General features: G+C 27.8%; 1 protein-coding gene across 1 annotated transcript; it reads left to right on the top strand.

Annotated features, from left to right (window-relative positions):
- Positions 1-9,223: 9,223 nt before the first annotated feature.
- LOC123260115 lies at positions 9,224-16,914 on the top strand. The gene is made up of 11 exons (XM_044721067.1): positions 9,224-9,391; positions 9,462-9,912; positions 11,008-11,287; positions 11,383-11,482; positions 11,544-11,654; positions 12,258-12,413; positions 13,426-13,876; positions 13,961-14,246; positions 16,257-16,356; positions 16,412-16,522; positions 16,594-16,914. Exons 1-11 carry the CDS (start codon positions 9,380-9,382, stop codon positions 16,801-16,803), a joined length of 2,268 nt encoding a protein of 755 aa, XP_044577002.1. The 5' UTR covers positions 9,224-9,379; the 3' UTR covers positions 16,804-16,914.
- Positions 16,915-16,940: the final 26 nt, after the last annotated feature.

Here is a 16,940-nt window from a genome sequence, read left to right as displayed (position 1 = left end):
TGCGTTATAGCTGGATTATACTCATTGTAGTCTGGATTATACTAGATACTATCTGAAATTTTTTTTCACTCAGTATAATCTGGGATGATATCCAGTGTCATCTTGTTCTTTCCGTGTAGCTGAAGAAATAAAAATTTTTCTTACAATAATTTTCTTGTTGAAAAAAAATTATCTACACAGAAAGAACAAGATGACACTAGATATCATCCTAGATTATACTCAGTGATTTCTGTAGTGAAAAAAAAATTTCAGATAATATTTTAAAAAATATTTGACTATCCTAATATCTAAAATACATAATAAATATGATAATGCTAAGTGCGCAGGAACTAGAAAAAAATGCCAGAAATATCACAGGGTATAATCCAAGATTCTACTGACTATAATCTAAATTATATAGGATACTATCTCGGATGATATCCAGTGTCATCTGGTTCTTTTCGTGAAGATTTGGAAAAAAATAATTTTGGATTAAAATTCGCAAGTTGTCTATTTAAAATTTAAGGAAATAAATTTTTGATAATAAAATTATAAAAAATAATTTCTTTAAAAATTCCAGCGCTAAAAAACTATTCTTAGTTGAAATAAATTTTCCTTGACTTAAGCTTCTTTCTTTTGCTGAATGAAATTTTTTTATCACTATAGACAGATAAATCTATAAACATGCCTTCACACCATTCGAGAGACTGTACACCTCCCTTATCTATTTATATTTCTCTTATCTATTTATTAAGCAATAGACAAATGTTTTATTCAAAGATGTAAATTCATAAGATTATACACCGTATGCATGGAATTTAATTTATTCAAAACTTTGGATGTCCTCCAATTAAACTGTACTTAGGACCGTGTGTTTATTATTCATGTAATTTGTGAGTGTCAATTATTTACTATTTTTCCCTCGATTGGATAAAATTGTTGATTGTTCGAGGTTTATCAGGTGGGAAAGTAAACCTCTGAAGGTTACCCACCGAGTGAAGTCGTTGTTGGCAAAATAGGCAGTCGCTGGATAAAAGGGGTGGTTTTTTGCGGACAGTAGATCGTTCTTATCTGACAAAGTAAGCTTACCAAGGGAGCTCGACTTTGGTTGACTCTGATAGCCATCCCCCATGAAAATAAAATATAAACAAAATATATGTCGAAATACATGAAAAATATAAATTATGTATAGTAAATATATTTTCAATAATTAACTTTTGGCCGATTTTCATATATATTTTATATATTTTAAATATATTTTAGATTTATTCAAAATACATTTTTTTTTATATTTTTAGCTATGTATTTTAAGATATATCTTGAATATATTTAAAATATATAAAATATATATGAAAATCGGCCAAAAGTTAGTTATTAAAAATATATTTACTATACATATTTTTTATATATTTATAAATTTTTTACAGATTTTTAATATATTTAAAATATATTTTTTTTTATACTTCGAAATATATTTTTTTTTCATAGGGGATGCTAACTAAAACTTGTCGTTGATCGGCGTCTTTAATAGGCGACCTAAGTAATAACTCACATTAATAGCGACTTAAGTAATAACTCTACATTAATGTAGAGTTGAAATAGTATCCGAGGCCATCACATCACATACGTCAGAATATCCAACATTCTGGTCATGGGTTGTATACTATTTTTCTTGCTCTCCAGCCGAAAGTACGTAACCCCGTGGAAGGGGTTTTGCAAAACCGAGGCGAAGCCGAGGTTTTGCCGGGCGTGAGGGGGGGGGGGCGCCCGACTTTTGCAAAGCCGAGGCTTTGCTGGTCAGGGCGGGTATAAAAAAAAAAAAAAATAAAAGTTAATAAATTGAAAAAAAATGTTATTTTAAACTTTACTAACAAATGCTCTGATTAAGAGTGATATCATGCACAGAATTTGTCACAAATATTTAAACTCATTCTAATTACAGAATTAATTTTTTTAAGTTGATTAAAAATTAGTTTTTAATTAGTAATCGACGACTAAGAAAGATTGAAATTAAATTATTACAAGTTTGTAGAGTACATGGATCGTTTTATAAACATTGCTTTACTAACTATCAAAATATAAAAAAAAAGCAAATAAAATTCACAAAACTATTATGTTTTATTTTTTAAACTTTTTATATAAATTATTTGTGCAGTATTATTATTAAATAGTTTATTAACAATGATCTAGTTAAAAATTATTTTTATTTTTTTGAAATTTTTTGATTAGTTTATGCGCTGACATGTTACATACAGACGATGTTGTGACTGTTATATATACAGTTGAAACTCGCTGTATAGGCCGGTCGCGCCACGAAAATACGAAAGAAAGCGAGGTTCTGTGCTGCCGAGCCAGAAAATATGCGTAGCGCGCATGCATTAGAGCAGGCCATAAAAGTTGCTCTTCCTGGAGTAAATTGCTGCCAGGAAGAGCGTACTTTCGGCTAGGAGAGTAAGAAAAAAAAATTTTCTGCCCTCCGGCCGGAAAGTGGCAACTTTCTGGCCGCTGCGCTAAACAAAGTTGCCACATTCCGGCTACGTCGAGCAGAAAAATAGTATACAAACCTTGACCAATAAAAAGTAAAGCCTCAGACCACAAGTTTGTTAACCTCGGCTTCGCCTCGGCCTACAATTACATGTGGTCTGAGACTTTTCTTATTTTACTGGCCTAGGTATGTAATATACTATTAAGTTAGTTAATCTGCAATTTGACGTTAAGATTTAATGGGCAAGTTCTTTCAATAATGGATTAACTACAATGAGAGAAAATAATTTTTTTCTTTATTCGCTGGGTGCGTGACCCCACCGCCACCTGACGATACAACTTACGGTGGTTTTTTTAAGAAAATTTACATGTATTAGATGCCAAATAGTTATTTAAACAATTAAATAAACTTGAAAAAAATTTGTTTTCTATGTAAAATGTGACATATTACACAGAATGTAGATTAAATTAAAAATTTTTTCTTGGGTCAGTTGAAAATAGTAAGGAAAATAAACACAATAACTAAAACAAATCTCAAGTGAATTAGGTTAATCAGTGTTAAAATCTGTCAAGGTGTTTATTGTTAAATTAATATTAAATGAAAAATCAGTATTAATATTAAATATATAACAATCTGAAATTATATAAAAAATAACGAATAGCTCTATTTAACATAACTTTATATTTACGAATATATCTTAAATTTTTATATTCTTTATTTAATTTTGCAATCTATTACCCATAATATTATTTTTCAACCACAAACTTTAATAAAGGGTAAAAATTTAATCCTGGCTGAACATATGAGAGATGTTGAGCAGCAGCTATCCATTTTTTTCGCTGATTTAATTTCCAATTGGCAACCGGAAACTTATAAAATTTACAATCACTATTTCTACTAGTATTTTTACAATTAACTACACAACAATTTTGATGACCCATTTTATTTTATTTATTTAAATAAACTAACACACGTGTTATTTTCATAGCTTTTAGTAATAAAGAGCCACCCTTAGTTCTGTATTGTCCCGCAGCGGGCGCTGACATCAGTTTTGTGTCCCCCACTATGCCTTACGCACCCAGCGAATTCACGGCCGAAAGCACGTACTTGCTACTTCTGTTGGGAATCAGAAAGACCGACATTTATGCTTTGGTAGGGGCGCGCATGCGCGCTGCTCTAGTGCGCTGGAAGAAACTAGTTGTGCACTGAATTGATGTACGAGGCAGCGAAAAAAAAGTATTCACCAGAGCTGACGCGGTTTATTGTGCACTCAGGCCTAACCTTAAAATTGCTTTTGTGGGTTCTTATGTCGTTGTATGTTGAAATTTATAATCTAAAAAATTATATCGAGTGAAAAATAATAAAAATTTTAAAAAATGAATGCGTTATCATCATCAAAAGGAAATTTTAAGGAATTTCGATACGGAAGCTAATCTAATTATAAGAACAGATACGTTACCTAAAAAGTCTGCAGATAAATATTTATACAGAAAGAAAGGTTCACTTGAACCAAGAAAATATTTTTCTTCCTAATTATTTTCTTGACACAAGAAATTTCACTTATTCCAACAAAATTAATTCCCTTGCTTCAAGAAATACGTATCTTGATCCAAGACAATTTATTTAAATCAAGATAATTTTCTTGTTTTGAGAAAATTTCTCTCTTGTTCCAAAAAATTAAGTTCTTGACAGAAGTAAATTTTCTTGTCTTGAGAAAATTTTTCTTTTGCTCCAAAAAATTAAATATCTTAATAATAAATTTTCATTAATATTTTTATTGACGAACATGTCAAATGGGAAGATCAAATAATATTGAATCATTTTTTTTCAATCATTATTAATAATTTTTATAATTCTTATAGTTCATGTACTGGTAATAGTTGTGATGAAAAAGAAAATATGCAATAATTAATTAAAAATAGTTGACAAATTACTCGAAATAATTAAAATTCTGATAAAATTAATGATTTTAATGTATTTGAGTAATCAAAAATTAATAAAAATAAGACTATTCAATTGAATTAATTTAATTTTAAAAAGTTACTATTATTTTTGTCTATTTAGATGAAGTCGATGCCCGCCCCCGACCAGCCGCACTCGCTTCGCTCGTGCCGCAAATGTCGGGCGGGCATCGACAACATACTAAGAACATTTAACTGTAACGTTAATTGATTTGTAAGTCAGCGTACTTTCGGCCGAAAATAAAGAAAAATAGTATACACCACACGGGCAGAAAGTTTGAGAGCCCTGAACTGCGCGCCATGATGCTCTCGGCTTCGCCTCGGGCATCATGGCGCACAGTGCAGGAATCTCAAACTTTCTGCCCTTGTAGTGTAACATACTTTTTTGCCCTTTGGGCGGAAAGTGGCAACTTTGGTCTCACTGCGCTAAACAAAGTTGCCGCTTTCCTCCTTCCTCGGACAAACAAATATTATACAGCCCTTGGGAAGTAAAAAAGAAAACCTCAGATCACATGTTTGTTGACCTCGGCTTCGCCTCGGCCAACTATTACATGTGATCTGAGGCTTTTCTTATTTTCCTTCCCAAGGAGTGTAATATACTAATTTAAAAAAAATGGGAGTTATTGTGACAAGAAATTAATTAATTAATTAATGTACTGATTAATTGAGGTACTAATTAATTAGAAGTTTTAATACATCAGGGGTTAAATTTTAAGACAAAGCTTCGTACCGAGTATGGAGGATTGAGCATTATGGATGACGAATTATTGATTCGACTACTGATGGACCGTATTGTGGATTATTTAGCTTTGGTTGGTGGTAATGCAGCTATTATCGAGTGTAAAGGAAATAATGTTGCTGGGGATATTGATTATTCGCATTGCTAGTTTTGGGGTTTATCTTTTGGCTAATGGTTTAAGGTACAGGCAATGAGTAATAGAGGGAATTATGTTTGTAAACCACGGTGGTTATTAATCAAAATATCGTTGTGGGGCTGGAATACTATCGAAGGGTATAAACTGAATTTTATTTGTTATTTATGGTGAGATAATTCTTTAAAGAATAAGGATTTGTATTTATTTAGAATTTTTTTACTTTAATAAATGAAATGTATCATTTTTTACTTGTAAATTTATAAATATTTAATATTTATAAATTTCAATTATTAATTATTATGCTTAAACTTTTTTGACATTGGCATAATTTTATATGATAGTTAAATTATTTATTATGTTATTTAAAAATGTATTTATCGTCAATTGATTACTATTTATGATAAATAATTTATTATCTAATGTAGTATAATATTTAACGCGTAAATTTTTTACCTAAAAAAATTTTTTATTTGAAATTTAATGAAGAAATTTAAAAGGTGTAAAAAAAATAAATATTTTGAGTTTTAGACACTTTTAAATTGGGATTGAAATGATTTCTCAGAAGCTTCTTGAATTTTAAAAACTAAACATTTGATTTTTCTGTAAAATTTAAGATAATAGTTTTTAATTAGTATTAAAAGTATTAATTAAACTTACTTGTTGTGTAATAAACATCTTCAATAAATATATTTTGATCATCTATAGTTTCATTTTATTGCGTTTCATAACGTCTTCAAATATTAATTATTCTTCACAAATTTTTTTCTTAAATTGGTCTTTTCATACCTGAAAAATAAAACAGTTATTATTAAAAGAATAAAAAAATTTCGAATGATTTTTCGATACTTTTAACTATAATAATTTAGATAGCTTGAGTACTTTTGAAATAAATTAAAAAAATAATTCAAAATTTCTCCAAAAACTTGACAATAAAAATTTACTATCACTAAAAAATATATAAAATTTAAAAAAGACACAAATTCACATTAATAATTTTCTGATAATATAAAAAATTTACTATAAAAATCATTTTCAAATTAAAAATGGCCATAGCAAAATTTTTCTTATCCTTTCAATTATATAGATTGATATTTAACATATAATTACACTTATAAGCCCAAATAAAAAAAAAAATTTTATTTAGAGCAAAATTCAATTAAAAATTCTTTTAAAACTTCACCAAAAATTTATAATAAATTTATAATAAAACTATCATTAAAAATCATATAAAATTTTTAAAAGACACAAATTAAATAAAAATTTTTATCAATATTCCTAAATGTAATTAAAAACACTTATTTTATCAATAAAAGTGCACCGAAAATAAAATTTTGCCTATTTTTTTTTATTATAAATCTTAAAAATGATTGCTAAAATCAGCTATTAGTGTTTTAGTCCACAATTTGTAACTTTATCAAGCTTTCAAAGACACTTAATAAAATTTGACCAGTCCGATTGACATCTTAAATGCAAGTGAGGTCATAACACCCCACCGCAGCGATCGAACGCTGTCCCCGCTTTCTTCAGAAGCTATAAAATAATATACCAAAATAAAAATTCGCATAATATTCCGAGTTTTGCGCGATGTTCGAAGTAAATTTTGTTTGCGACGCAAACTTCTCAAGAAAGTGAATAAATAATGAAGAGCTTTGCATCACGCATCAAGTTTCAAACTTTTGTTGTTGTTTCTCTATTCAGTCGATGGACAATGGACAAAAGACAATAGACAAACATGAACTTTGTAAACAATAATCGATTCTTTCTGATACTTTGTATTTTCAAAAAATTTCCTGCGAAACATTTACTACAGAACAAACTTATAGAAGCTCGCGTGTTTTCAAAAGTTTGCTATTTGCTTAGAGACAGGAAACTTTTTCCTGTGTAAAACTTAGAAAAGCGCATTGACAATGACGTGGTCTGTAGATTAATTCGCAGGTTGACAAAAAACAACTTTGTAGATATTGCAGATATACAATAAGGCGTTGCGTGATTTCTGAGGCTAGACACTCGTAACTTTATTGTTTATTGTCTATAGAAATTATATATTCATCGCTCGCGTGTACTTGGGGATCATGCGTCATGTTTGTAGTTTCCTTTATGCTTACTGAGCTTTTTTTTTTATTCCTGTTAATTATTTTTTGGACAGGTGACGAGCGATCAAGAAGAATAATCGTCGGACAAGAACGTTTTATTCTTGACACGCAACGGTGGAATGAACTTTGCTAGCCGAAGATAAACAGAATTAAAAAATTATGCTTTTCAGGTTACTATGCAGGAAGAAAAAATTCTTGATTAGAGGCTACACACAAAAAATAAATTTCTTACGCCAAGAAAATTTTAAAGAAAACAAAAGTTATTTATAATATTAAAGTTAGCCGACGTTTTTAATTTTTTAATTTTTTTTTCTCTTATTAAATTAGAATTAAAAAATATTTTTAAAAATTGCACTGATAGTTTTTCAATTTTTTTACAAATGAAAATTTATTTTTATTTTTTTGTAATAATTTTTTCAATAAAAAAAAATTCTAAAAATTTTTAGATGTCGGCTAACTTAATTTTCATAGTTATTTTGGAGTAAGAAAAAATTTTCTTGGCTCAAGAAACTTTGACTTCATCCAAGAAATTTTCAACCTTCTTTAATATTCTCTTGAGCCAAGAAAATTTACACTCCAGTTAAAAATTTTTTTTTTTCAGTGCAAATTTCTTGGTTCAAGATAGAGCAAAAATTTCTTGAATAAAGTCTAATTTTTTTAAGCTAAGAAAATTTATTCTCGCTCTAAAATAACATTGTTATTTTTTTTTTGTGGAAAAATGAGGCAGAAACTAGCCGTCACTTAATTTTTTTAATAAATACAATGAATTAATAAAGTTTCACATTTTTCGGGTTATTTTGGACAGTCTAAGAAATCAAGAACAATATTTATGAGTTTTTGAAAAAAATAAGGAAATTAGGCTATCCAAAATCGTAAAATTATGATACAATTAAGTAATTTTAAAAAATTTGATCTTCAAATCCAAGAATATGCGAAATTTATACAAAATTCTTTTACTATCCATTAAAAAATGAGAAATTAAAAACTCCTTTCGTTTTTACTAAAAATTCAAATCTTGTAATTTGGAAATATTTCTCTCTTTGTGTCGAGTATAAAAAATTCACTACAGGTCTATTTAATTTTCTTTAATAACGTTAATCAATTTAAAGAATTAAAGTACCTTATGTAATTTTTGAAAAAAATTAAATTGAAAAATTTCGAAGAAATACTCATGTAGATGTTTCTGTTTTCTACATGACTTATATTTAAAAAAAAATATTTTTTTTTACAAAAAAATTGCAGAGTTTTATAATTATTTTCTAACTACAAGGTATTTTGTTAAAATAATGACAAAATATAAAAAATAACTAAAATTTTTTTCAAATAAAAACAAAAGTTTTGTGTAGTACATACCATTGTTTTTTGTTTGATCAATGAACACATTGAAACTTCAAACGATTAATAATAAATTCCGGGATGTCATTAGTCAAAAACAATATTTTATCTGCTTCAAAACAATATCCAAGCAATGCGTCAATCATTTTGAGCACTAATTCATCATTTTTTGAGTCTATCATTCACTCAAAATTTGGATTATAATTTTTTCTGCTTTTTCTTATTCAAAAAATTCTATTTTGTTAAATTTGTTTAAATCTTACTAATTAACTTTCATTATTTAAAAAATTTATTAAATTGTGAATATTGTCAATAAAACGTTCCAAAAATTGATATTTTAACGAAGTAATTGATTTCTCTAATGCAACTGAGCTCTGACATAAGTCTATACCCGACTGACTAGGTGTTCTAAAAAAAAAATTCGCGGACCTCCTCGCGGTCTTACTTCGCGTGATAAAAGTAACATTGCAAAAAATTAAAGTTGATGAATAATAAAAGTTATGCTATGAATACTTAATAAGTCCTATCGTGTTATAATTTTACACCTTCGTACAATTTCCTTTCTTCAATCATTACATTCTCGATATTGGTTCTAACAACTCATAATATAATATAATAATAATAATAAAATTTTCTTCTTAATTCTACACAATGGATCCCAGTGTAATGCAAAAACAATTAATAAAATAAATTAGTAATTAAAATAAAAATTAATGAATCTTATTATCTTCAGGAAAAATTATCAGAAGACAAAATTTTATTGAACAAAATAATTTGGGTGATCGAATTATTGGGAAGTTGGCCTCTGAACAGAACAATTAAACAGACAATGTTATTTATCGGAGCTATTACTTACTACGTGATCCATCTGTCAATTTCGTGTACTGCCTTGATAAATGTTCTGGGAAGCCTCGAACTAATGACAGCGAATCTGATGGAGACCACGGTGCAAATTATAGCATTGATTAGGTTGATATATTTAAAGCTCTCTCCCAGTGTTAAAGAATCGATTATTAACATTCAGCAAACTTTAGACACTCAAAGTTGTGATAATACTTCAGAGGAAAAAATTTACGTTTATTATTTGGCTATTGCTAAAAGGTACTACTCAGTGTTGATGACTTTTTCGGCAATTACGTCTCTTATGTTCTATTTGAGGCCTCTTCCAGTATGCTTTTCAGCTTGTAAGTAATAATTATTATTTATGTATTTTTTTTCAAAGATAATTGCACGACTCATGATGCGAAGCATCAGAGAGTGCTTTACGATCGAAAAATTTTTTTCGCTTCATTTTAGCAACTATTTTTAGTATTATAGCCTTGTTAGTTCACGGAATCAAGATATTTTGCATACTATTGTCGAGATAATTTAATGGAGATTAATTTCATACTTTCTAAAAATTGATTTACTGCAATATAAACGGAAAAAAACATCAAAATAGGTCAAAAAATTTTCCTGTCCGTCATGTATGAAACCCCGGAAACACTGTAACTTGTGAAAAAATCAATTATTTGAGTTAAATTTTTTTTTTTTAAATTCTAATCGACGATTGTAGGTCACTGAATGCGAATGGTTAATTAATTCAGTGTCGTTTAATTACAATTAATAAAAAACGAAAACTACAAGACTGTATATCTATATATATCCATGTAAAATTAACATGGATGGTGATATATCTATATCTATAGATATTATGTTTTTTCGGCAATTAATTTTGAGCGACTTAAGTTTTTTTTTTTTTTTTTTTTTTTTTTTTTTTTATATTTCATAATTAAATGAGCATTATGAGTCGTGCACTTTTGGATTTTCCAAACTTTTTTTGTTGTACGGCTTAATTTTTTTTTAATTATTTATAAAAATCAAAAATTAAAATATTATTTTAAAGTTTATGTTTTTTTTGCTATTAACAAAATGTTGAAAAAATTTCTTTGTAAAAAAAATTAACAAAAAAAATTTTTATAAAACATGAAAAAAAAGTATTATTAAAAAAATAAAAAAAAAAGAATTTTTCATTAAAAAAAATTTTTTCTTTTTAATTATTAAAAAAAAAGTTTTATTTAATTAAATTTACAAAAAAAAAAAAACTTTTTCTCTAAAAATATTGTTTATTTTGATCAAACAAAAAATTTTTCTTGGTTCAAAAAATTTCCTATTTAATTTTAAAAAACCTCTTTAAAAAAATTAATTGCGTCAAAATAAAAATTTTTTTTCTTAAAACAATTTAATATTCTAATCAGTGAATCCAGTTTTAAAAATATCTTTCTGTCTAAAATCAAAAGGGCTGAACAATCAACCAGTTATTTTAAAACCACCGTACGAAATAATTTACGTTTGCTTCAACCTAACTTCTATCGAACAAGTAATTATCGTCTACATTTACCAAGCACCGATGTTTTTTCTCCCATTGGGGTACATCGCAATAATCAATCTAAAATTGCTCATTATTACAAATATTTGTTCGCAACTGGGCGTACTTTCTCACAGGATCAGAAATTTGAGAACTATCGGAAATGATAAAATATTTGGTAGCATCGTGCGGAATCACTTAAAAATTTGGAGGTGTGCTCTTTTCATTTAATTTTTATAACTAATCTGTACTTTTTATTTTTATTATTATTGAGAGGATTGTAAATAATTATTGCAATCACAATTAGGTTGGTGAAAAATATTGACAACGCTTGGACATTGATTTTCTGTTTTGAACTGATCTTGTCAACTCTTTTATGTTCCTTTGTTTCTTATGGTGCATTATTGGTATGTTTTTAAAATTGTAATCTTAGATCCGAATTAAATATTTTTAAAAAATATTTACCAGGCGATTACTGTTGGGAAATCAGTAGTAGCAGTGAGCTTGATAACGTATGTTATTTCTTCTCTGTTGATTTTGTTTTCTAATTGTCTGATGGGGGAGATGCTCAAGTATGAAGTAAGTTTTCCATTCAACATTAATTACATATGTTAAAAATTTTTTTTCCAACAAAATTATTCTTGAGAAATCCGGTTGGATTAATTCAAAAATTTTTTATCATGAAACTAGTTTTCTTAGCTTAAGAAATTCTACAATTTAAATTGAGATTATAATTTTGTTTCCTTAAAAACTTTAGATTTTTGGTTTAAAAAAGTTTCTTCATTCATAATTCAAAAAATATTTTATTTCAAACCTTTTTGAAAAATATTTGAAACTTATTTTTGATGGGATTGAGAAATAAAATTGATTAAAGTTAACAATTTCTTCATCTGATCAATTTTACTTTACACGAATTTTTTTGTCTTGATTCAATTAAATCTTGAAAATATTTTTCCTCCATTCAATAAGTATTCTCTTTAATCAAGTTAATTTTTTTTCATGTAGGAATTTAAGCATTATATCAATAATTTTTTTTTCATCTATAAGTTTTATATTCTTGATTAAATCGATCCGAATATCTTGAAGCAAAAGCAAAATTTTTTATAAAATATTTTTCTTGAATGAATGAGCTTTTTTTTTTTCTCAAGTGCTATTCTACAATAATTTTTGTTGTTTTTTAAGAGCGAAAATTTTGAAAATGCAATCTACTGCCTCGAATGGTACGACATGTCAATTAGTAACAAACGCGCATTATTAATTTGTATGACGAGAGCTTTGTTTCCACTGCAATTGACTGCTGGAAAATTTTATATTTACTCATTCAACGTCTACACTCAGGTAATTTTTATTTTTTTTCGGATATAAATTTTTTTAAGGTACCAAGTACTAAATTAATACATAAATCAGAAGTATATTAATTATTAAAAACAAATTTTACTCGTACAGTGTTAAGAATGCAATTTTTTAAACGCAATCAAAACGCTCTTGCAATTTTTAGTCACATTAAATCATTTAATTATTTTTGTAGAAATTTTACAAAATTTTTTACCAAACATTATTTTGAAGAGTCAAGTCATGTTTGGTTTAGATAAATTTTATTTGAGTGATAATTAAATTTTTTTTTTTTAAATTGAATTAATTTTTTTTGAGTGTATTAATATCAAGAATGTATATTTTATAGTTTGTAGATAATATTTCAATTAGTGCAAAAAAAAAATATTCTTTTTTTAATTAACTTGTAAATATTATTTTCAGATCGTAAAATTTGCAATGGGAATTGTTTCTTTGTTACGAACATTATCAGTATAAAGTCTGAAGCACATTTTGAATCATCAATGTAGTTAGAATAGAAAAAAAAAATAGTTACACTTTTAAATAATAATTATTTGAAAAATATTTTTTTTTTTTTTTTTTTTTTTTGTTAAAAATTAATAATTTTTATATTAAGAAATTTTAAATTTATAAAAAATAATAAATATAAAAAGATTCGAAGATATATGAACATTTGAATCGTCCGCTTTTGACGAATGGAAAAAAAAGACTGAATAACTTTTTTCAAGAAATATCAACCGAACCCCCTCTTTTTTTTCTAAGTAAAACTTAGAGCTTAAACTTCTAATAATCGATCGCTTGAACTTTTATGAAAGCAATTTTAAGTTTGTGAATCAATAAAAACGCACGCATTATTAATGCGCGTACTCTTATGGGGGAAAAAAAAGTATCAGGAGCCGACATTAGCTTTGAAACTTTTCAGGAAGAAAGAAGAAACTACAAACGATGGATCCGAGGGTTGAAGTATGTTTTTATTGAACTTGCAATAAAAATTTGATAAATATGATTTTTGCTTCAGGAAAAATTTGGAGAAGTTAAAGTGTTAGTTGACAAAATCGCGTGGTTCATAAATATTTTGGGAGGCTGGCCAATCCAGCCCTCGCTACAACACCGATTATTATTTTATCTTTACTTGGTGTATCATCATATTTATTTATCAATGTCGTACAACGACTTGCTGATGATTTTTGGGAGTTTAGATCTTATGACGGCAAATCTGACTACTACTGCCATCCAGACGATTGTTTTGATTCGTATGATTTATATTAAATATTCAAAAAACATAAGCAAAATAATAATGACGGTAAATGATAAAATAGTTGAGAAAAATGACTACGATTCAGCGGAAAAAAAAATTTTTCTCGGGTATTATTCAATTGCGAGAAAGTACCACTTAGTAACCATTGTTTTTGCGTTTGTTGCGGGCTTCAGCTGGTGTCTATTGCCTCTACAAACTTACTTACTTGCTCGTAAGTATTATCATTGTTAATTTATTGGTAAAATAATTTTATTATTAATATTTGAGTTTTTTTTTTTTTGCTTCGTTTAAAAAGTTTCACTGGGTAAGCCGGCTTTTTTGATCTATCCGTACAGAGTAAAAATTTTTTTTTTCAACTCTACGTCATTTAAAAGTACAGTGATAATATACCTCCTTGAATCACCCCTACCGCTACCTCCAATCTGCTACGTTGCTATTATTAATTTACAAGTAGTGCTTGTAATTTATATTTGCGCTCACATGGCGATTCTTTCAAATAGAATTTGTAATTTGAAATTTGAGAAACAATCTTCTTATCGATTGTTGGGTCAGCTTATTGACAAACATTTGGAAGTTATAAAGTGAGTTGATTTTTTATTAAACAAGCTATTATTGTTGTTATTATTATTATTATTTTTCAAAATTTAATAGTAATAATCTATATTATTAAGGAAATAAGAAAAATTTTGTGCCCAGGATATTCATATGATAAAATCGATTTTTTTTAGTGAAATTTAGTATAATGATACTTGCAATGGCAAAGATTTTGACTTGAATTTGTACATTTTCAAGGTTTTATATCATTCTCACCGATAGTCAAAATTTATTATAATAATTATTTAGACTGCATTTGAAAATACTCTATCTCTAGATACATAATTAAGAAATGACCATGTATCTTGTGAATTATTGACATTTTTGAAGATATAAGCTTACCCTGACATTACACTCATCGAGACCTTTCAATTGAATACCCACATCAATTTTTCATATATTTATATATATTATATATATGTATATATGAAAAATATATCAAAATGCATGTGGGTACTCAAATGAAAGCTCTTGATGAGTGTAACATCGGGATGAGCTTACATCTTTAAAAATATCAATAATTAAGAAATGACCTTGTATCTTGTCATCTACTGACATTTTTAAAGATATAAGCTCACCTCGACATTATACTCATTGAGACCTTTCATTTGAGTACCGACATCAATTTTTCATATATTTATATATATTATATATATGTATATATGAAAAATATATCAAAATGCATGTGAGTACTCAAATGAAAGCTCTTGATGAGCGTAACATCGGAATGAGCTTATATCTTTAAAAACGTCAATAGTTAAGAAATGACCTTTTATCTTGTGAACTATTGACATTTTCAAAGATATAAGATAAGCTCACCCCGACATTACACTTATCAAGACTTTTCATTTGAGTACCCACTTTAATTTTTCATATATTTATTAGGGTTTGCCAAAATATAACTTCCGTGGAGAACCTTTTAAAATTAGACTTTTGAGTTCCACAGCAGCTGTGTTTAGGCATTTCTTGAGATATTTCGGGGTGAGAGAATTCATTTGATTATTTATAGGATTTTTAACAGGAGATTTAATTGGGCACTTCCGGCCAAATTTTGAATTTTCAGCGGAAGTGCTCAAACTAAGCTTCTGTTAAAAAATTCTATGAAAATCAAATACATCGTCTCACACCAAAATATCTCAGGAAATGCCCAAACACAGCCCCTGTTAAAAGCGGAACTCAAAATTCCAATTTTAAAAGGTTCTCCACGGGAGTTACATTTTGGCACACCCTAATATTTATATATTATGTATATATATACACAGTGTCCCAGAAGTAACGGACGCCATTGTAGCATCTGATAAACAAAATAATTCTGAGACGAAAAGTCCTTAGCCATTTTTTAATCAGACGCATAGATAATTAATTATTAATTAAAATAACGTCCTTTTATGCGTTAGAAAGAGAGCACTAGTGTCAAGTCAAGTGCGTTCCAACGAAGACGCTTGCACGTGTGAATGTGTAAGTAAATATGTGTGACTACATTAGCTATAGAAACTAGTTAGTCATACAGTTAATTGGGCACTTCCGGCCAAATTTTTAATTTTCAGCGGAAGTGCCCAAACTAAGCTCCTGTTAAAAAATTCTATGAAAATTAAATTTATCGTCTCACCCCAAAATATCTTCGGAAAGGCCTAAACACAGCTGCTTTTAAAAGCGGAACTCAAAATTCCAATTTTAAAAGGTTCTTCACGGAAGTTACATTTTGGCACACCCTAATATATATGTATGTATGAAAAATATATCAAAATGCATGTGGGTACTCAAATGAAAGCTCTTGATGACTGTAACATTGGAATGAGCTTATATCTTCAAAAATGTCAATATTTAAGAAATACAGTGCAATTTAACAAAAGTCATTATTTACTTAAGCAAAATTTTATTTATTTATAGTTCACAAGTCACGGCAGTCACATAATGACTGCAAGGTTGCTAATAATAATAATAATGGCAAAATAAAATTTTTTATTATTATTATTAATAATTTAATTATTATTTAGATTAGTAAAAATGATTGAAAAGACATGGACGCCAGTTTATCTTTTTGAAATTTTACTCTTAACTCCCATAGTCGCTTTAGTGATGTACTTTGGACTTTTGGTAAGTAAATTAAAATAAAAAATCATTTATAATTTATAGATTGAAAATTATTCAGGCGTTTGATGCCGGTGAAAAAGTGGCATTCATATCTCTGTGTACTTATGTCTGTGCATCAATGTCATGTTTATTTGCTAATTGTTTGATGGGAGAAATGTTAAAAACTGAAGTAAGTTTTAAGTGTTTATTTATTTTTTTTTTTTCAATTGGAATTTTTTAAAAAGTTAATTCTAAATAAAGTGTGACCGTCTTCTGGAGGCTTATTACCAGTGCAATTGGTACGTAATGCCAATGAAGTACCGGGAAATTGTTTTAATTTGTATGATTTACACGAGAAACCCTTTCAAAATAACAGCTGGTAAAGTTTATGAGTTCTCATTCAACGCCTTCGCTGGGATCGTCAAAAACTCATTGGCTTACGTTTCTATTCTACGAACGCTTTTAGTGTAAATAATTGGTGTAGAAGATCATTATTATTATGCTAATCAGTTGATTGTTAACACACGTGTATATTTATAGGATTAAATGTACAATGTTGTTAATAATAATTGATAAGATGTTTTTTTTAGAGTATTTCTTTTTAATAG

This window comes from Cotesia glomerata, linkage group LG2 (assembly GCF_020080835.1).
Source record: "Cotesia glomerata isolate CgM1 linkage group LG2, MPM_Cglom_v2.3, whole genome shotgun sequence".
NCBI lineage: Eukaryota > Metazoa > Arthropoda > Insecta > Hymenoptera > Braconidae > Cotesia > Cotesia glomerata.
Note: the sequence above shows the minus strand (reverse complement) of the source record. Positions and strands in the feature narration are given on the sequence as shown.